The sequence below is a fragment of the Gopherus evgoodei genome, chromosome 3, assembly GCF_007399415.2.
Source record: "Gopherus evgoodei ecotype Sinaloan lineage chromosome 3, rGopEvg1_v1.p, whole genome shotgun sequence".
Taxonomy (NCBI): Eukaryota; Metazoa; Chordata; order Testudines; family Testudinidae; genus Gopherus; species Gopherus evgoodei.
Window position 1 is genome coordinate 118,625,163 of NC_044324.1, and position 22,916 is coordinate 118,648,078.

The window sequence follows — 22,916 nt, forward strand, 5'->3', positions numbered from 1 at the left end:
ATTGCTGTGAGGTTTTAATAACAGAATTTTTAAATGATTACTTGTCAGTGATACTTTAACCTGGGGATACTTCTCAGATTTGTCACATACCCTTTATCACATCTTAGAAACCTGCCTGCCTGCCTATCCTTGCACAGGATCAAGGATGGCGGAATGTTTGTGTCCAGCTTTCTTGCAACTGTTCACACTCTTCTTACAGCCACTGCTCTTTTCACATAAGGCTGATTCAAAGCCTAACTAAGTTAAAGTTAAAATACAATGGCAGGATTTGGCACTTCATGTGAAAATTTCAACTACTCTTCAAAACATTTGGTCAGGACATATTAGGAATGCTATAGACCACACAGGTGCTTTTATCACTCCTGAAATATAACTGTAGATCTTCAACTAGTGTAAATCCTCACCGCTTCATTGGAGACAATGTAACTATGGCAATTCACACCAACGGAGGATCTGGCCCATGGAGCATATATTTTTTGCACTATTGTTGATGTCACTGGTGTTATACAACAATCAACCACAAATTCCCAATATCAGTCATATCTTTTGTGACAAAGTTCCTCCTCTACCTTGGGGTCCTGCGCTTATTGGCGGATTTGCTTGCCTCAGAGATCTTCCCCTCTGGTGGAACCCACAGTCCGGGTCAACTCCTCCTGTATCTGATCAGGAATTGGGAGGTTGGCAGGGTACCCGGGCCCACCCTCTACTCCGGGTTCCAGCCCAGGGCCCTGTGGATTGCAGCTGTCTATAGTGCCTGCTGTAACAGCTGCATGACAGCTACAACTCCCTGGGCTACTTCCCCATGGCCTCCTCCAAACACCTTCTTTATCTTTATCACAGAACCTTCCTCCTGGTGTCTGATAACACTTGTACTCCTCAGTCCTCCAGCAGCACACCCTCTCACTCTCGGCTCCTTGCGCCTCTTGCTCCCAGCTCCTCATATGTGCACCACAAACTGAAGTGAGCTCCTTTTTAAACCCAGATGCCCTGATTAGCCTGCCTTAATTGATTCTAGCATCTTCTTGATTGACTGCAGGTGTTCTAATCAGCCTGTCTGCCTTAATTGTTTCCAGAAAGTTCCTGATTGTTCTGGAACCTTCCATGTTACCTTACCAAGGGAAAGGGGACCTACTTAACCTGGGGCTAATATATCTGCCTTCTATCACTCTCCTGTAGCCATCTGGCCTGACCCTTTCACACTTGTTAATTTTCATTGTAGTTTTGTTGCTTCCAGGACTGTAATTTTAATGTAACATGATGCTGTGTAATTTACAAATGAATTTTGAAACATCCAGCTTTATTATGCTACATTATTCTGAATAATATGACACATTTTGCATAAATGAATATTCTGTCTATTTTTTTCCTCCACAGTTTTTTAAACCCGCACAACTATACATCATACTGGGGCCAACCTGATCTTAGAAATTGCACAGGTAAGTGTATTGATATTCATCCTTTTTCTAGGAGCAATTTCTCTACATCCCCTCTCCCCCTCAGGGACAATGTACTCCTCCCCCCCAAACTCTCCCATCACCCTCAACCAAGATGAAGAACATACCAAGAACTAAAGAATATACCAACATGTCATCTGAAGGTTCAAGTGGTGTATCTGCAACAGCCCAAAACACTGAAGAAATAGTGTCTCCACAACCTAAAGGCAGTTTCCCATGTTTCTTAGTCAAACTTTTCCCATGTATTGGTGCACCTCTTGCATAAAAGATTGCAAAGAAGGAAAGCTTCCCACTGCTACAATTGGTAAAACTGGAGGAGCTTGGTTTGCCAGACCAATCAACAAAGCAGATGCTGACAAACTACATGAAAAGGCTGCGAAACAAGCCTCTGGACTGCATCGACATGCAGAAAGCCTTATAAGCCAATCATTGTAAAAACTAGTTTTAGAAGTACTGAATTAGGATGTTAAGAATGCTGCAGACACAACACCGTTTATGTGAATAAACACAGCTATTGGCATAATACTTCCTACGTAAGCAAGAAATACCACACAATACAAACTGGAGGCCAATGTTAAGTTCATTGTCACTTGTTAACCCTGAAATTGGACACTGTTTCTGAACAAGATTGTCTAATGCTCACTATCTTTCTGCAAGAAACTCAACTGACTGATTAAAAGCATGCAATGCAACAGTGAAAGACTCAGCAGTTGAAAAAGTGAAGAACTATCTCACCACATTCAAAACATTTGCATACATGACTGATGAATGCACCAATGCAAATTGGCATCAAGCATTAAGTCATTGCATATATTATCTCGATGTCAGTGGTAGGCCCGTAGATACATTTCTAGATGTTCAGGTTATAGAAGACACATCCGCTGCATGTGTGACAACCCATGGGTTAAATGAGTTAAATGCTTGTAAATTGAACACTAAACAGATGGCTGCTTGTGTATTTGATGGAGCTGCAAACTTTTCTGGAAGACATGGTGGAGTACAAGCTTTTCTCAGAGAAAAGTGTAACCATAATCTCTCCTAAACACACTGCAGAGCAGTCTTAACTTTAGTATCCAAAAAGATAATGGAACAATTAATTAAGCAATCAATTTGCAAACACCTAGAAGATAATAAGGTGATAAGTAACAGCATGTCAAACCAATCTAAAAGCTTTCTTTGACAGGGTAACAAGCCTGGTGGATGGGGGAAGTGGTAGATGTGGTATATCTTGCCTTTAGTAAGGCTTTTGATACTGTCTCAAATAACCTTCTCATAAACCAACTAGGGAAATACAACTTGGAGCTACTATAAGGTGAGCGCATAACTGGTTGGAAAACTGTTCCCTGAGAGTAGTTATCAGAGGTTCACTGTCAAGCTGAAAGGGCATATCGAGTTAGGTCCTGTAGGGATTGGTTCTGGGTCTGCTTCTGTTCAATATATTCGTCAGTGATTTAGATAATGGCATCGAGAGTACATGTATAAAGTTTGTAAATGATTCCAACTTGGGAGGGGTTGCAGGTGCTTTGGAGGATAGGATTAAAATTCAAAATGATCTGGACTGGAGACATGGTCTGAAGGAAATAGGATGAAATTCAATAAGCAATTAGGCTGTGATGTGATAGAGAATTTGAATACAGAGTGGAATGTCATATGACGAATGAATGAGGATTTCACTTCAACTTCTTTTTTATCATCACTGGTGGGTTAACCTGATCTTTGTGCTTTGTTTCCTGGGATGAAAGAAGTAGGAATTCATCTCTTGCTATCCCTAGTCACAACAGCTCCAGCTGAGCATTCTTTTTCATCAGTGAATAGAATTTTGTGCTTTGAATAAAGTCTCCTTCTGCTTCATCATGTGAATGAACAAATGAGCATATCAGCTGAAGGACGGGAAGTACCATACACACAAGAAGCCACGAAAGATGAGCACACTTCATTCAAGAAGTTCATTAAAAAAGTTGTGAAAATTACAAGAAACCAGAAAGGATGTAGATATAATGCTTCACAGAAGGCCTGAGTAGCCAACTTTAATATGTGTGATGATTTTAAAACAGGTGTTAAAGTAATAAAAGGGTTGTGAAACATTTTTCAGTTTTTATTATGGTGACATACAGCCCATCTTTGCCCTCATGGTCTCATCCCCCTGTAAATTTTAATACACACCCCTAATTTCAATGCCTGGGGAAAATACTGTGAAGCATTCTTGTGGTGTTTGGTGGTTGGTTTCCTCACCTGATGCCGGCATGTCTCCCTCACTCATACTAAGCTGTTTCAATATTTTAAAAAAAAAACAAAGTAAATATTGAAAATCTATGAAAAAACAATAAATTGAATCCAGCCTATCCATGACAGTCCCTGGATCAAATTCAGTGCCATGAGTTAAATGTTTATGCCAAGACTGGGGGCAGGTGTTAATTTGCATCAAATTGACAGTCTGTTCCAGTCTGATTTTCCAACGTTTTGTACCTGGGGCCTGATTCAAAGCCATTGAAGTCAATGGAAAGGATTCCAGTGGGCTTTGGATTGGACTCTTGGAGCCTTATTCTCATTTACACAAAGACAGCTTTATATCACACTGTTTTTAAAGTGGGAATAAATTACATTTATACTCATTTTATGGCCCTTTTACATGCCAGAGTAATGTAAAGGGCCTTAGTGTAAATTGGAGTCATGTTCTTTGTGTACACCAGTGGGTACAGTCATTGGAACATAGGAGTACAGAATTCTTGTTTAGTAGCATTTTAAACCCAGTTTGAACTTATTTTGCACAGGTGTAAGTGACCATACAAGGGATAAGGCAGTGCAGAATCAGGCTCTCGGATGTAAAATGAATGTAATGTTAGCCAGCGGGGCAATGGTGGTTGTATCTCAGGAAAAATAACAAATGTGTGAGTGTAGATAAGGTGATTTGTTTATAGTTTTTTTTCTCCTACATTCATCACTCTACCTCCTTAGCCTGTCAAATAATTTTTTCAGCACACTTGTAGAATGCCAATTTTTTTCAGATTACATGGCTTGACCTTTTATACTAGTTTTCTGGCCAACGGATGCCCAAAGTCTAATTTATACCACTATTTGTATGTGGCCCACATTGCCACCATATTAAACACCCAATCTTGTCTTACCAGAAAAAGCCCTTGTATGAGATTTACTTGTCATGCCATTCATACGTAGGCTCTGGGTGAAATGAACTCAATAGAAAAATTCCAGTTGACTTCAATAGGGTCAGGATTTTACTTTCTGAACCCAAAAAGGAGTTAAATTTCTCCTGGAACTGGGGCATCAGGAGACCAACAGTTTGGTCTCAGGGATGAAGGAGAATGTGGTTTTCCCAAAGAGAAAAAGAGTATAAGATAAGGGCAGGAAAGGAGAGAAGGGAAGGAAATACTCTTATCTTCATTCTTTTTCCCCTCTTTTCTCTTCTTTCATTCATCCACTCTAATCTTTTCCTACTTTAAATGAGTATAAACCCAGATAAAATTAGTAAAAGAGGAAACAGAGAAGTACATTATATAAGTTCAGCTCATCCTATATACTTTATGTTGATTGGTTATTATGTTTGTTCAATTAGCACTGAATACATTGTAAATCAACAAGCAGGAAGTGCTCTTCACATGTATCTCTTTCTCCTTTTGCTCTCTGTTACCAATGTTCTCACAGAAAATGCAGCTGATATAGCCAATCAACTTCTGAATCTCACTGGTGAAGGGCAGCAGCTGACCTCTGACAAAGTCAATGATGTTGTCCAGAAACTTAAAAAAATTGTGAACGATGAAGAAATTGATGCATCTTTGGGTTCTACTGTGGTGACAATTTTTTCCAATATTTTAACGAGTTCAGACAGTGTGTTGGCAGCATCATCTTCTGAGTAAGTGTTTCTGAATTTGAGGGAGAAGGTTGAGAAAGTGTTTTACTACCTGTAGGGGCATGGGATCATAAAAACTTGAAGCTTTCTAAATAGAGATACACAAGCTACAGCCAACCTACCTTAGACTTTTGATTAAGTCCCTTGAAAGACATTTTTCCAAGGGACATATATCAAGTCTCAGAATTAAGGGGCTTGACAAAAAGTTAACTATTTTGATATAATAAGTGAAACTGTAATATGAATTTAAATATTATTGGAATATTGTTCTGTAGCCAGAAATGACAGACAGACAGATCATTCCTTAGTGAAAATCAGCATAAATACACTGGTTTCAATACCTATGTCGATTTACATAATTTGAGGCTCTGGCCCAAAGAGATCAATTTATCAAATCTCCTGCTGGGTTTACAAAAATTAGTGTCAGAAATGGACTCAAACCTCACAAGAGTAATTTTCTTTCCTGATGCTGTATTACTGGTTTCATCATTATTTTTCTTTCTTCTCATCTCTTCTGTTTTGTTTATATGTATATAGTTAGATATAGATATAGATATATAAAAACAACATTTTTGTTTATAATTTTCTTTGTTTTTAGAGCTTTAAAAACTATTGATACTTTAGCCTTAAAGATTCAGTTCACTGGACCATCCATGAGCATCTCAACTCGGAACCTGGCACTTGGAGTTTCTTCTATTAATTCAACTTCATTTAGTGGATCCTCCTTCAGTGTTGGTCCCCAGAACAATGCTTCAGATTTTCAGGTACAGAACAGACATTTACACTGGAACTCAAAATGTTAAGAATTATTACTTATTATTTATTAGGTATGATACAGGAGCACTGAACCCAGTTGGGTTTACCTTTTCTCCTGCATTCTTTCAAATAGCTTAATTTAGTATAGCTCTACCTCGATATAACACTGTCCTTGGGAGCCAAAAAATCTTACCGTATTATAGGTGAAACCGTGTTATATTGAACTTGCTTTGATCCGATGGAGTGCGCAGCCCCTCCTTCCCCCGGGAGCACTGCTTTACCGCGTTATATCCAAGTTCATGTTATATCGGGTGGCATTATATCGAGGTAGCGATGTACTTCCATGAGTTATAGGAAATCCAGACCAAATTGTGACTGTTACAAATTTAAATGTTTTGCTGACATATTCCTAACTAGCTCCATTTTTTCATCTACTTGGAAAAATGAGGAGGGAAAATATCCTCTATTAATCTTCTGTACAACCCGTCTCCTGAATTAGATTTTGGCAATCTGTTAGCCAACACACATTTAACAGCTCCATATGATTGTCACTTGTAACTACCTTTTACAAATAACTGATGATGTTTCTTCAGTCAAGTGTTGCTTTACTGATATAAAAACAGCTGATGATATTGGTATCTCTGCCTATAAAAATAATATTGTTGATTTCATACATCATATTGCTGAGGACCAGAAGTTCCTACGAAATATTTAGCAAGCATTAAACCCAGGGCAATTTCACTATATCAACAAAATGCCCCACCTGCTTTATTACACACTTCCAAGTGAGTGAAAAATGATGAATTTCAGATTTCCAATAATGTGTCACTATTGTATCTAAAATTCTTCTTAGAGATGACTAAAAGAAGTTGATTGAACTTTAGTGTATCTTAGTATCATCCATGAAAAATAATGAAACATGGGTGTTCTCATCTCAGACATAGAGATGGATTATATATTTTTACTTCTCAGATCTACATATACTCTGTGATCTAATTTTAAACAGAATTAAGTATTCGAAATTTCCTAAGAAGAAGTCTGCATTCAATCCTCCTGCAGAGTAAATCCAAGATGGTATCTACATGAAGGACTTCATCGGTGTTGTGGTACAAGCTTTCATGGATCAATATGGAAACCTCCAACAGTTTTTTAATAATTCTGCTTACTCTGAGCCAAACCCTGAGTTCTGCTGTGCACATGCGTCTTCCATTAACTCCAGCAGGAGATAAATGTTCACCAACTCTTTGATTTTGGCCTCAAGTTGTTAAATGTCTTTTTCATCACAACATCCCTGTGAGCTATTCCCATTTGTTACAGATAGGGAACTGAGGTGCAGAGAGACTAGAGGCCAGATTTTTGATGGTATTTAGGTGCCTAAAAATGAAGATAAGCAACTAGTAGGATTTTCAAAAGCCCCTATGTACCTCACTCCCATTAAATCCCACCAGGCACCTGTCTTCTTCTTTAGGCACATAAATACATGTAAAAATCTGGCCCTAAGTGACTTGACTAAGATCGCACAGGAAGTCTGTGGCAGAGCAGGGAATTTATCTTGAGTTCTTTAGTGCCCTAACCATGAACTGTCATGTCTCTCCCACTGGACCACATGCCAAACACATAGTCTCTGTGTAAGTCTGCAGTGTAGGTGAAGGTAGGTGAGAGGAAAAAAAAAACACAATAAAAATCTTTCTATTATAAACAAATGATCAGACCTGAGGAGCTAATTTCATAATTTAAACATAAAGTTGTGCTTAACAGTTAAATGCAAATCATTACAATATAGTGTAACAGAATAATTTTGCTGTAATATACATGAGAAACTAAATTCTCTGTTGGTGTAAACTTGCTATTCCTAATAAATAACTTGTCATTTCTGTAAGTACCATGCAAATTTATGGCAAGATGTACATGAATAACAGTATCATAAAATATAGTATTTTTAAATATTGTTTATATTATCTTCTGGAGCTAAAATTCAAAGGATCAAATTCTCTGCAGGTGTGAGTAGGCCCCGTGACATTTATTTTAATGGAGTTTCACTCATTTTCACTCACAGAATTTTGCCCATTTTTCTCCAAATCAAATTTAGCGTAAATGGATGAGGAAGTTCTGTGATTAATAAAGCTTGATTGCTGAGTCTTATAAAAGAAAAGGAACAGTTATCATTCAGTTTTCACCTTGCATTTATGGAGGTGAAAGGAAAAATTCTACATTTAGATCTGGGATGTCCGGCATGTATAATAACAAATACCATCTGTGGCATGAGGACATCCAGGAATATTTTCTTGCCCTGGAATAATTTATTACAGGATTGTTTAAATAATAATGAAATCCAGATTGTGCCATAAGAAAAGACAAGTTCATTAATAATGTTCCTATTGGAACACTGAATTGGTTTTCAGGCTTTTACACTTCCAACAGCTTATTGACAATTCTTAGCCCCTTCCCCATCAACAATTTCCTCAACATCTGCGGTCACAGTTTGTATTTCCATGTTTCTTAGGCAAGAATTTTTCTCTTCTCTCTGGGTGGAGATTCCCTTTCACAAGATCAAGAACTTCTACCAAATATTGTGATGATCTTTAGGGAATCTTAAAAACCTCAAGCTACATGTTTTATTTTTTTCCTCTCTTAAGATGGATATCAAGCAAATCTATCCGCAGAAGCTTGAAGAAATTGTACTTCAGTCAAGTATCTTTACAGTTCTTGCCAAATCTTTGACTGTTAGCATTTGGGAATTCATTTTGTTAAATTGGTCCTGTAATATATCCCTATTTTTAGAGAAACCTCTTCCATTCTCTTCACTGAACCTAATAAGACATCTCTAGTAGACGCAGAGTTTCTACTAGCCTTAGCCAAATTATTTTTGAGGACAATTTACCAGATGAATTTTGCCCTGTGTTCTGTCTGTCAGGTATTATTCCTAAACAGCTTGTGATGTTTACAAATGCGTGTGTTCTTCACAAATGCTTGATAAACAGTTTGTGAACAGGGCCTGTATGTCTTGTAGTTCTGTAGCCTATGTTTTGGTTGCTATTGCTATTTGCACCCTCTGAGTTATCATACATGTGATTGGTTGACGTAAGCTTATAAACAGTGGGAGTCCCCTGTAATGATCCTATATTATCTATGAACCACTGATAGTTATTCAAATCAGTTGTGGGAATAATAAGTGCTTTCCAAAATGGCTGCAGAAGCTGTAATACAGTCACATATTTCTTTGCTCTAGTATTTTAATGTCCATGAGCGTTGTTGTCAATAAATATTCACTCTTTCAAATGTTTACAGTAAGCAGATAATAAGGGTTGCAAATACCAATATGTCATTCACAAGAGTATTTATGAACATTCCTGACCAGCCTTTGTACTGGACAGGCAGTTCAGCTATAGGCAAGTCTACAGCTTGTGACATGAAGGGGTAAATTGTCACTTGGGCCTTTGGGTTGATGAATTTGGGGTCGACAAAGGATTGGTGGATAGCTGACACTTGTGCCCCCATGTCTCTCCACGCAGTAACCTTCTTTCCACCCACTCTCAAAATTTCCCTTCACTCCAAGGGTATTTGAGAGGCATCTGGGCCTGGGGATCTTTGGTGTGAGGGTGGTGTAATGAACTGCACTCGGTTGGGGTTCTTTGGGCAGTTGGCCTTTATATGTCCCAGTTCATTACACTTAAAGCATCTTCCAGCTGACTGGTCACTGGGTCGAGGTGAGTTACTGGAGACTGGTGAGGTGGAAGAATAGGGCGTCTGTGGCTTTCCTTGGGTTGTAGGTGGGGTCTTTGGCTGCCCTCGGTTGTAGGGTTTATTGTCGGTGTGCCCCCTGGGGTATTCACTCCCCTTGACAGTAGCTTTCTTGCTTTCTGCCACTTCCATCCATTTGGCTCCAATCTCCCCCGCCTCGGTGAGATTTTTGGGTTTCCCATCTTGTATGTACCGTGTTATGTCCTCAGGAACACCATCCAAGAACTGCTCCATTTGTATGAGGAGGTGCAGTTCTTCCAAGGATTTAACATTGTTTCCTGATATCCAGGCCTCATAATTTTTCCCAACGTAGTAGGCATGTCTGGGAAATGACACATCTGGTTTCCACTTTTGAGTTCTGAAACGCCGACGGGCATGATCTGGGGTTATCCCCCTTCTGAATCTGGCCTTGGTTTGAAACAGTTTATAATGGTTCATTCTGTCCTTTGGCATTTCAGCTCCACCTCTGCTAAGGGTCCACTGAGCTGTGACCTCAGTTCTACCATGTACTGGTCTTCAGGGATGCTGTACCCAAGACAGGCCCTTTCAAAATTTTCTAAGAAGGCCTCAGTGTCATCACCTGCCTTGTAGGTGGGAAATTTCCTGTGATTTGGAACAATCATTGGCAGAGGGTTGTTAGGACTGGCAGGAGCATCCTGCCTGGCCCGCACCAAGTCCATTTCATGCTTTCTCTCTTTTTCCCTCTCTTCACTCTGTTTTTGTTATTTTTCCATTTCTTGTTGGTGTTTCTCCCTCTCTCATTGGTGGGCTACATCTTTGGCTGCTTGCTCTCTTTTGTAGGCTGCCAGTTTGATGTTTTCTTCCCTTTCTTTCAGCTCCACCTCTTTTTCTCTTTTTCCCATTTGTCGCCTGTGGTCTGCTTCTTTGATTTTTGCCCCCATTTTTGCCTTGGAAGTCATGGTTCCTGTTTTCTTGTGTTGCGGTGCCCTCTGGTGTTTATTGTTTGAACTGCTGGCTCTCTGTTGTCTCCTGGGGTCTGCCTAGCAACAGTGCTTTTTTTTTCTTCCTCTAGCTAATCTTTTAAATGTAAAGTAAACCAGAAAAACCACTTTATTTGCATGTGTGTTGTGCTGGGTACTTAACTCTCAATCAGAGTGCTATAGTTTAACAAAAGACCCCTTGTCAACCTTAATAGTTCCTTGCTTAATATGCAAGCCAAACTGCAACTGAGAGAACAGAAAAAAAAATTCTCTCTGACTCTTTTTAAACCCAAACTCTTTCTCTCTGCATAAAAGCCCTAGCAGAGAAAAAGAAAATAATATTCCTACTGGCTTCTGGATTCTTATATTATCCCACTGCTGTCACTCATGTCATAACTCTCCTACTCAGATCTGAACCTTAGAGTTCAGAACATGAGAAGTTAGCATGAAACCTCCAAACTTAATTAACAGCTTGGATCTGATATCGCTGCCACCAGCCAGAAAAATTCCAGTGTCTGGCTCACTCTGGTCTCCCCAAAACCTTCCCTGGGGAACCCCAAGACTCAGATGCCCTGAGTCTCACCACAAAGGGAAATAACCCACTTCCCTTCCCCCTCTTTATCTCCTCCCAGATTTCCCCGCCCTGGGGACCCTAGGATACTCCCTGCTTCAAGTCCTTGAAACACAAGTACTGAGAGATCAAATCTCTCTCTCCCCTCACCCAGAGGGTATGCAAAGTCAGGCTTAGTAAATCTAACACAAAGAGATTTTCCCCCTCCCTTCATTTCTTAGCCTTAACCAGTGAAAAACACTCAAACAGGTCTTAAAAAGAAAGCTTTATATAAAAAGAAAGAAAAAGGACATAAAATTGGTCTCTGTATCAAGGTGACAATATACAGGGTCAATTGCTTAAAGGAAAAAATGAATAAACAGCCTTATCCAAAAAGAATACAATTTAACACATTCCAGCAACTACACACATGTAAATACAAAAAAACAATATAAACCTATTGTCTTACTATCCTTGTACTTACAACTTGGAAACAGAAGATTAGAAAGCTTGGAGATAGAAAGATCACTCTCAGAGCCGAGAGGGTTACCAAACCAAGACAAGAACAAAGAACTCACACCCAAAACTTCCCTCCACCCAGTTTTGAAAAAGTCTTGTTTCCTGATTGGTCCTCTGGTCAGGTGTTTGGTTCCTTTTGTTAACCCTTTACAGGTAAAAGAACATTAACCCTTAGCTATCTGTTTATGACAACGTCTTTTTCTGTTGGCCAGTTCTATTTTCCTGTTTAGAGATGGGCTTCTAGAGATAAAGTTACCAGACACAATGAAATATTGTAGGTTCCAAAATCTCCTGTGCCAAGACAACTCTTGAAAGAACGTTCCTGAGGAAATAATATAGCGGTTTAACCCATGATAGTATAATTTCTTTTGTTTACAAAAGTTCTTTCAACAAAGTCAAGTGTTCTAGCCGTTAGGCCTTAAATACCAACCATAGTGCTTTTGACCTTTTCAGTCCCAGCTAATGGCTCTGTTGCATGAATTTCTAAACTAGTGTAATATATGTTTATATTCGTAGGCACTCTTACAATATTTCCCATGTCTACTTGTCTGCTAATTTCAGTGTCTTGTTCAGAAAGTTGTAAGTCTCTTGCCTCTTCCACTGTAGTTACAAGAAAAGAGGAGGCTCTCAGATATATGACAGTGCTGACTGTCGAAATAAGGACCTGATTGTATGGACTGATGGATTGATTGACAGAGTGGGCTTCTAGCTGTTTGACACATTCCTGTGTAGTCTATCCTTTTTCTGACTCCAAGGAATTTCTTATTTTTGCCATATCTAGTTGGTGACCCTAAATGTAATTTAAAAAATCTTTGTATTTTTCTTCCCCAGATTGTTTCACACGGAAACTGGACATGCTGATAAGCTATTACAGAATTCAAAAGGGAGAGAATTAAATCTTTTCTAAATGACAAACAACGACATTAATCTAGCACTATTGTTACTATGCATTAGTCAGTATAAACAAAATTCCACAAGGAAACATGTTGTTTACTCACCAATTTTGAATATGAGTTATGTAGAAGCTGCTAAATGGAAACATTTGTTGCTCTCATGGGGAAATGACATATTTAAAGATGGTGAACTAAAAATCCACCTTCTAGCAATTTACATGTATATCAAAAAGTCAGTACAACACAATCTTAACAAAAAACTGCGGGAAAAATGTCCATTAATGCTCTTTTATTTCAGTGTTGTTAACATAAAATGGCTAAAAATGTCTCTTAAGACAAGTTAAATATAGCCAGGGCCCATCTATTCTGTGATTTGGTAGAGTTTGCCACAGAATCAACCCCTTAATACAGAATTGTGCTCCAGGTCAAAGCTTTCATTTTATAAAGAAAAATATTTCTAGCCCGTGTGATTGTGAAGAAAATATTCTAAGGCTTTGCTTACACTGGAAATCCTGCACCCTTTTTCCCAGCAAAGGGATAGGTGTACTGGTGCTTGCAGCACTCTAAGTGCTAATGTGGATAGCAGCCAGCATTAATTTTCATGATTCAATAGTAAAAATGCCTGAGCCCTGCCCACACTGGTGCTCACATTGCCTCTAGCACCAGCACAGCCACACTAGAAAGAGGGACATTTTCTAGTGAAGACACATCAAAACATGAATTACGTGTAAACTGAAGCAGTGTTGTGTCCCTGAAACAATGGCCCAGCTCTGCAACAATAGCCAAGGAGTACAAAACATTCCTTGCAAAGGCAAAGTTGGTCAGTGTGCTCCCTTACTGCTTGATTGTTCTCCTGGGCATAAGTGAGAGCAACATGAAGGGTGCTGTAAATTACCCTCACTGCTCTGGGCCCCAAGGGATCAATACAGCAGCTGGAGATTAGCTTTGTCTATTTCTTGAAGCTATTTGGGCATGGGAACTATCTTTTTGTTCTCTGTTTGTACAGCACCTCACACATCAGCGCCCTGGTCCATGATTGTGCTCCTAGATGCTACAGTAATACGAATAATAATGTGTCTCAAGCCTGGACTCCCACAAGAAAGATGTAAAAACATACCATACCAGAACATTATTTTGGACTGTATCAATCCTCATCTAGCGCTACGCTATATTTATGCTAATGGTTATTATAGTCTTTTGTTCAAATCACATTTGACACTATTGCAGGGAGTGTGCGCAGATTCAGTGGACTTTGGTTGATTTCATTTTTGTCTGACCTGCTCTTTCCTCTTTTTATAAAACAGTTAGATTTTGACAAGACTCAAGGAAATGCCCTGGCTTCTGTTGTTCTGCCCTCAAGTTTACTGAAGAATTTAAGTCAAGATGAGTTTGAAGCTGTATCTAGGGCTCAGTTTACATTCTTCAACAAAAATGGACTTTTCCAGGCAAGTACAAATATGCTTGAACCAATTTCACATGGACTAAAACAAGTGAGCCTGCCAAAGTAAAATCACTTTGCAATATTTCATGAGTTATGGAAATGATATGGTAGTAGTAGAGATAGGCATTGGGAATAAATATTGCATATTAATAATTACTAGATTACCACAGTATTTAGGTTATTCATTACATCAAAGATCTTACTGCAATTCTAAGGAAAGTTTCCTTCTGCTCATAATAGTCTAGAAGGAATTGATATTCAAGTGGTCATAGGCATAGATTGGCATAGCTCCACTGTGTTCATTTGAGCCACACTGTTTTACACCAGCTTGGCATTGAGCCTAAAATTATTTCTCTTCCTTTTTTTTTTAAGTGATCAACCAGGGTGAAATTTACCCCTGTGCAGAAGATCAGCACAAGGCTAATGTACCAGTTAAATCCCACTGATACCTTTGTGCAGGTACTTTGCACAGGGGTTAATTCCACCGATACAAGAGCATGTTAATTTTACTGTTGACCATCACAGATACGCCTTCTCAATCCAGATATAGTGTGTTTACACCTCATATACAGGTTTTCTGAGAGGAAATGGTTACTCAATAAGGTTAGTGATATTGAGATCGGAGAACTGAGGGGATCTAGTTATTTTGTTTTTCTTTAAGTCTGATCAGGTTATAATCACTTTCCAGGTCTTCATGCACCAATGAGTTAGGAAGATCTTCACAATTGGAAAAAAAGTAACTCTACATTCAAAATATATTTTATTCATTCAGAAGCAAACATAGCTTTCATAATGAACAGTGTTTTTGGCTTGAGTTCATTTTCCCATTAGTATTTCAAATGACCTTTGGCTCTTGTGCATCCGCAGGACTCTGTGGTATTGTGTTGTGTGTATATTATCATTTTTATTGGCACTGTATTGAGATACTTGAGATAATCTAGGCTAGCAAAATACATGTGACCCATAGTTGCGTTCTGAAATACACCCTGCGGTATCTGCAGATGTGAGTTAAGAAACCAGAAGCATACAACAGTAGGTTTTGTCTTAATCCATACAATGATAAAACATTCTATCTTAATAAATAGCACTAAGCTTGGTCTTCAGAAGCTCCATCATGATTAGTCATGACTAATCATGGTTTCTTCATATTTTATATTAAGGGGCAAAGTTCAACCATAATGATTGTGACTTACAATTAATGATACCCTCTCAAAAGACAAATGACACTCCTGACGCCAGATTAGTATATAATTGATCTGTCTGACTTCCTCCCATGTATTCCTGAGTTGTACTAGAATGTGTTTGTCAGTAAGAAAGATATATTTGATAGGAAGACAATAAAAACGTAGAGCCGCAGGAATACTGCAAGCAATTTTTTCAGGAATAGTTTACTTTTTTAAACAATTCATTTAGGCAGCCTAGGTGTGCTGGGTCAGACGTTTGAGAAAGTGAGCATGTGCAAAAACCATATTTTCCATTTGCACATGTGAGCATTTATGCATTCATCAGATCATGAAACAGAAACAGTAACTTGTGACCAATCACAAGTAGCCAAAGTTTCAATCCTTTAAGGAGCTTTGACCTCTTCACCGATGCGGGAGACTTTGCAGCACAAACAGTGAATACATATGCTCCCTGACTTACGCAAACGTTCTGTTCTGGAACGCCTTGCATAACTCGAATTTTGTGTAAGTCAGAAACGTATCTCCGACCATTACACACACACACACACAAAAAAAAACCCTCCTACTTCTATCTTACGGAACTTTTTCCGTAAACTCAGATTTGTGTACGTTGGGTTTACGTAACTCGGGGAGTGTCTGTACTGAACACTCACTGAGAACTCTTGACAAGCCATCCAGAATTTTTTTTTAAAATGTCAAAAACTTATGTTAAATTTTTTTGAGCCATAAAAATGTTTGAGGAAATCACGATGTGCTCAGACATGTCCTAAACACAAGAGACTAAATGCCCTAGCTAAATCACATGTGAAGAGTTATTTGCCATTCTGTAAGGAGGAGTACTAGAAGAGGAAGAGGAGGGATTCTTTCTGGAGGTGGCTAGATGGAAGAAGGGAAAATTCTCATTTCAAAATGACAGCCTAATCCAGACTAACATTCCCATCTTTCCTTGGAGTACTAATATTATACTGATACTATATTAATAATAAGACCACCTCATTCTTGTATAGTGCTTTGCATCTCTAGATCTCAAAGCACTTTTAAACAAACAACATCAGTCCTTGTGCTATCGAAAGATAGTCAAATACTTTTTCATGAAGAGGCTTCCAAAGAGCACTTAATGCTGCTTGATTATTTCAGCTAGTTTATACTGGATTCTGATTATGAAAACAATTAAATACTGGTCACTTCCTATACAAATAAACTACAATATAAAATAATCTGCAGAACATCTCAATCAACAGAAATTTACTGTTTGGTGCATGAAGCACTTTATTCTCTTAGTGTAAAAATATGTAATGAATGCAGTTCAAAATTTTGAACAAAAATCTCCACTGGTGTTGGCTATGCCATTTCTCTATTTGAGAGAATGCTAATTTGTATTTGGTGCTATTACCTTACACTCCACTATAATTATCTTGCTTGTTAAGGTTTATATGAAAACTTGATTTTAAAAGACTCTATTTTGAGCCTATGAAGATAGTATTTTTAAATGGTACAGTCTATATGAATTGTATTGAATACTATATAAATACTCAACATTTCCTCTCAGATCCCTATAATAGTTCCAGCCACATAATCCTTTCATTTTTATACCTCTTATATTCTCCTGCCTAAAAGCTTTTCCCCAAGCTTAATTCAGTCCAAACTAATATCATAAGAAGAAATATTACTTGTATTTTATTTTTACAGATGTCTCTTATCCCCTTTTAACGAAGTGTGGGAAGAAGACTTCAAATGGCCTTGTGAAGTCTAACCTCCAATTTTTTTACTAAGTGGTCGATCCAAAGCCCACTGAAATCAATGGGAGTCATTTCACACGCTTCATTAGGCTTTGGATCAGACACTTAAAGCTAAGAGGTAGACTTATCACCTTTTGTTGTGTGAACATAAATAGATTTGTGAAAATGTGACTCATCTCTCTATGCCTTTTCAGAGCAGGTTAGGAATAGCACTGGGTCAGTAATAAAGTCATGCTCCTATCAAAATTACCACCAAATAGGACTGTGTTGGAAATATTGTCTCTTACTATACTGTGTCACTTAGAATTTTTTTTCCACATCTTATGTCGCTTCATGACCACTTGCCGCCAGGTAGTGTATAATACTGAAGGTGGTGAATAGATCATGTTAATATTATATGTACTGCCAAAAAAAAAGGAACCACCTCACTCTCCCAGAGGCTGTTTTGTCAATATGATAAAAAAGCTGCAGTTCATTCTTAAGGAAATGATCTAATTACATCACAACTTGTTATCAGTTAGCATTGTTTGAGGTATAATGGTGGTTGGCCATCAAACAAAGTGATTTAAGAGAGAAATTTTATTGAAATTGCCTTACAATCTGCCCTTAATTATGTGCTTGTGTATGTTTATGATAATAACGGAAATAGCAAAGGAAAAGCTGTAATTTGATCTTACAAACAGGACGTTCTTATAATGGATGGTCTGAAGTATAAAAGTGCTGACAGTTTGTTTATTCTGGCACACTGCAAAAATAAAATCATCTTCTCTGGCTAGTGTATTTGGTGCTCTGATAATATTTATTGCATTTTTTAATCTTTCAAAGGATGCAGAAATGAATGCCAATTTAACCAGTTTTGTAGTGGCATGCAGTATTGGAAATGTTACCATCCGGGACCTTCAGGATGCTGTCAAAATTACAATTAAACATACCCTGTTCCAGGTAAGAAAAAACTGGTGTAACCAGAGGTAAAAAATTTCAAATTGTATCTGGCAGTGGTAGAATCAGTGGTAGAAAGATTATCATTGGTTTTGTTGGGTTTGGGGAAAGATTCCAGTAGAGAGGGAAAAAATCACATTTGTTAACAAATACACAAAAAATCCAGTGTTTAATAATCATTTAAAATGTAGATAATTCAACCTATCCCTGCTGTAGTTTCCAGGCTGCTAATACTTGATACTTAATCAGATGGACTCATAATTTGTGTCAATATTTATTGTTCAAGGGAACTTCAGGTTGATGTGAATTCTTTGAGCAGACATGGACCATTTTATTAATTGTACCTCAAGGAATTTTGTTATTTCTTCGTTTTGTGCAAAGAAACAAAGGACCATTACAAAGTGACTAATATTACTGATGGGAAAGGAGAGCCCAGAAAAATCAGTCTTTTGTCATGTTTTATTTATTAGTTTTTTTAAAAAATTCCCATATGGGTCTCATTCGGCTCTCGTTTATGCTACTGTAAACCAAGAGAAACTCCACTGGAGGCAATGGAGTCACACTGATGTCAAACTCTTTAGGTGAGGATAATCAGGACCACTGACCTTGGGGAAGGGGAAGAGGAAATAATATTTCATATTTCAGTTAGCTTAGACTAGCTGCTTATTATGAAATCTACTTCCAGGTCAGACTAGATGGCCTCGAAGTGGATTCAGTAAGTTATTCCCTTCGATTTTTACCCATCATTGGAGGCCAGTTACTTGGCGAGTCCCTTGAGAGACCCTAAAGGAAGCGAACAATCAGAAGAACTTCTACTTAGGCCCTGTCCTTGCAAAGACTTCATACATATGCTTGACTTCAATAAGATTACTTACAGTGTGTGAAGTTATGCATGTGTATAAATCTTTACAGGATCAGGGCCGGATTTAGGGCAGGACTGTCTTTTTAATATAGTGGGGCCCTGATCCCTGACTGGAATTTGTAGACACTACCACAGTTCAAATATCAATAATATTTCTCTTCAGTTTTTGTGTGAAAACCTAAGTAATGGAACTCCTGATATGTCTGTACATTTTAATCAAATTTATATCTTAATAGATGAAAATGTTCATTTGTATATATGTGTTTAGGAGGATCTTAATCCTACCTGCGTCTTCTGGGATATGAACAAAAACAGTAAGTTTAAAAATATTTCCAATTATTGTATGAGAGGAATAAATATGTCTTGGTTTTTAAATCAATCACACTTGACACCAGGGTAGACAGTGTTTATGGCATACAGAATCCATTTTAGCTGAATACAAAGATGCAGTTATGTAAGTTTTTTTCCCTTTCTTCCTTATCAGTACAAAATAGTAAATAGAAACTGGTGAAGCCACGGGATGCTATTGCTTTGCTGGCTAACACTTTTAGCTCGTGACAGCCAGTAGTGGAAATCCACAAATAGAAATTTGCACCCAATTTGAATAAGCTTTGTGCCTGGACTGTATCTCCATGGGCTTCAACATTGGATACCAAGGCTTCCAAAAGTGTCTGTATCTAAAGACAATCAGCTTTTGACTTTTTTTCCCACTTGCACAAATCAAATAATAATTAGTCAGGAGCATGGGCATGCGCAGCCTTTTAATGATCCTTTCTCAAGATTGATCTGGAAAAGATTGTGTATATCTTCATTTTAAAACTATGGGAGCTAGCTACCTGTGAGCTTGTATCACTAATCATGAGCCACAAGCTTCTCATGGTTACATGGCATGAAAGGGAGCAGATTACAATAACAATATGAAAAGAGGCTGAACATCCACTTCACCAGTGACAATGGCCTTTATGTCAGCAGCTCCACAAAATTGGAGTATGTTCAGAGTTGAGCACACAGGCCATTAGCAGACATGCTAGCTTACTGAATAGTGAAAAAAAATTTGCTCATGCAATGACAAAAATTAATGCTTCCTTTGACTGTTGGGACACTTTAGTAGCTTTCCTACCCTGCTGCTGCTGCCTCTTTCTCCAGCTCCTCCTCCTCTAAAGAGCCAGCTTGGATAGGTTCATGGAACAGGAGTCTGTAAGAATACAAATTTTAGAGTGCTCCAAAACATCTTGAGCCTGGATATCATTAACTAAGTATTCCATAGATCAGCTTCAGAAATAGGATATGTCATGCTATTGGGTCATTATATTACAAAATTGACCTACCTTATAGGATCTGCTCAGGCTTTCGATATTTGGAAATGTACAGTAAGTAAAATGATGCTAGAACCATCTCCAGGAAAAATATGTGGAGGACTGAGACCAGATTCTGTGAACAGCTAGCTTCACCACTACCTGCTTTGCTTTTACTATAGACTCATAGACTCATAGACTCAAGGACTGGAAGGGACCTCGAGAGGTCATCGAGTCCAGTCCCCTGCCCTCATGGCAGGACCAAATACTGCCTAGACCATCCCTATACTTTTACTCTGACTGCTGGAAGCTCAGCTGATTGCTGCTGGCCAATGAAAATGTGTTATTTAATGCTTTCATGTCCCATCATCTGGCTTGTTATCCCTTGTAAAAGGTAAGCCCTTTACCTGGAAGGTCCTCCTGCTGAAGCCAGCTTCTCATATCCATTTTCACCTCTCCACTGCTGAGCACAGCTCTCAGCTATCCCTACCTTGAGACAGAAATAGAATGATAGGAAACCAGGGGTGGGAAACAAGCAAAAAGGTGTGTCAGAGAAAGGTCTTACAAGGGGAAGGTTTCCTGTTTGACATGCGTTGGGGGTGAGGAGTGAAATGCAGACTGAAGAGCTCAGGAGAACAGGGCAAGTTACAAATAGAGGAGAGAGAAATTGAACAAGGACCTAAGCTGGATATAGAATACGAAGGAACCGGAGCCGGGGAGGAGGAGGAGGAGTCTGTCCCAGGTGATTGCTTAGATTCTCTTCTATCCACTGTAATCTATCTGCTTAATCTACCCCTCTCTAAGAGTACTTCACTGGCAAAAACTCTAAGAAATCAGATACTTCATTCTGCATTGATAAATATAATATTACTAGATTTGATGTATTCAGTGGGGTTTTTTTACTTGAAAGTATACTAGATTTCATGTAGGGGCTCTAGAAGGCTGCCAAAGAAATTGTGCAGAGGTTTCGTTTGCAGTTGTAAGTGTCTGTATTGCTTGTTTTCTGTAGATGGTAATGGCGGCTGGAATCCCACAGGCTGCATTGCACAAGCAGAATCAAACGAGAATGAGACAGTTTGCTTATGCAATCACCTCACACACTTTGGGGTGCTAATGGTAAGTGCACCTTCATTGTTTGCTGATTATTTGAAACCACAATGTAATGATTTTGTTGGGGGGCAGGAGAGCTGCAGAGGCAGGGATGCAGAGCTGCAGTGTTACACAGAAACGTTCCCTAAAATAAAAATTCCCCCACAGCTAATCCTGAAAAGAACATAGCACAATGAGTCTTGTTCCCGGCTGAGTCCCTACGGTGCTATCACAACACAAATAATGAGCAATAATATACTGTGGGCTGCAATATAACTCTGGGCTAGAGTGGTAGTGGTCAGACTTGGGTCCAAAAGAAGGGCATTATTCAGTGGAAGTAAACCAGATTCCAAAAAGAGACCCTGCCAATGCTGAAGCAGAAAAAAAATGATTTTGAAGCAAATATGTTATTGATAAGATCCTGAAGACATTAGAGACCCCAGAGCCGTAATGCATTAAACACTAGGAAAGGGAAGCCTTGTGGTCATTGCCCCCAACTGCCATCTCATTGCTGCTGAACCTCTGACATAGCAGAGAGGCACTCCAAGAAATACTTAAAATGACAAGCATCATTTGACTTTATGTATCAATTTATTCATCTCCAGTAAAAGGTGATCCGAGGGTCAAGTTAGTCAGCTGACGTTCTAAGTAACCGTCGCTTCTGTAATTCTTCTTAAGGGCCCAAGCCAACAAAAATTATTTGTGGTGTTTAGGGTCATGCGAGACCAGAATGCCTTTGATGAGACTCCAGAAGACAGATCTATACAAAGGAAATTGGGTGGGGGAGAAAAGCAATGTGCAAAAACCAGCCAGAAAATAGTACCTACTTCTGTGGCGGGAGGTTTCCGGGATGGCTCAAGGGAAGGAGAACCTGACACTGAGAATTAATGGCTCCGTCTGCAGAGAAGCTGAGAAGATTGCAGAAGAGAGGGGATTTACAGATTGTGATGGAAGCCAGTGTTATATAGAGACAGAGACGGTTAGGGTGGAGAGCTGGAAGCTGAAAAAGAGAAAGATGTAGGGCTGTGAGGGCAGATAAAGTAAGAGAAAATGCTCTAGGATTAGAGAGAGGGCGAGAGAGAGAAATAAAACTCTGATGTAGAAGGATAGATACAAAGAGAGAAAAGAGAGTGGACCTAGTATTAGGAAGAGAGGAAGAAAGGGGAAAATATATGTCCTGCAATCAGGTAGAAATGCCACTGAAGAGGAAAAGTCAAGGCCAAAGAGCACGATAACAAAATCCCATCCTGCGACTCAACAGGCTGCAGATTTGAAGAGATTTATATTTATATTTTAATGTTAAAAGGTATAAACTAATCTATATATTTAGGAAAAAAATCCTTATTTGCTGTGTTCAGTAAGTGGGCTTGATTCAGCCCTGTGCTGTACTAATCTCAAATCAGTATATTCCAGGGTGCAACACCTCTACTGGAAGAAAATCCATTCTTAGGGAACTTGTGGTGGTGCAAAGCAATTGCCAATTCTGCTCTTCCAGCACAGCCTCCCAACTGGATGGCACTGGTGTGAAGAAGATATAGCCAGAATGCCTGGAGGATGCACTGTTTCAGCACTCATGTCTCCCTGGCACCTTGAACAATACCCTCTATTGCAGCCTCTTTTGCAGAATCCTCAGGGAAGGGCTTCATAG

The 22,916-nt window shown here is 38.8% G+C and overlaps 1 protein-coding gene across 5 annotated transcripts in view; it reads left to right on the top strand.

Annotated features, from left to right (window-relative positions):
• ADGRG6 (adhesion G protein-coupled receptor G6) overlaps positions 1-22,916 on the top strand; it is a 175,485-nt gene that overhangs the window by 114,638 nt on the left and 37,931 nt on the right. For all 5 annotated transcript variants that reach the window (XR_003999617.1, XM_030556456.1, XM_030556457.1 and 2 more), the window contains 7 exons: positions 1,375-1,436; positions 5,115-5,322; positions 5,918-6,083; positions 14,024-14,164; positions 17,909-18,025; positions 19,153-19,198; positions 21,189-21,295. Coding sequence is in view for 4 of the 5 variants with exons in the window: in XM_030556456.1 (XP_030412316.1) it covers positions 1,375-1,436; positions 5,115-5,322; positions 5,918-6,083; positions 14,024-14,164; positions 17,909-18,025; positions 19,153-19,198; positions 21,189-21,295 (847 nt within the window). In the remaining variant the exon portion in view is untranslated. The remainder of the gene's footprint in view (positions 1-1,374; positions 1,437-5,114; positions 5,323-5,917; positions 6,084-14,023; positions 14,165-17,908; positions 18,026-19,152; positions 19,199-21,188; positions 21,296-22,916) is intronic.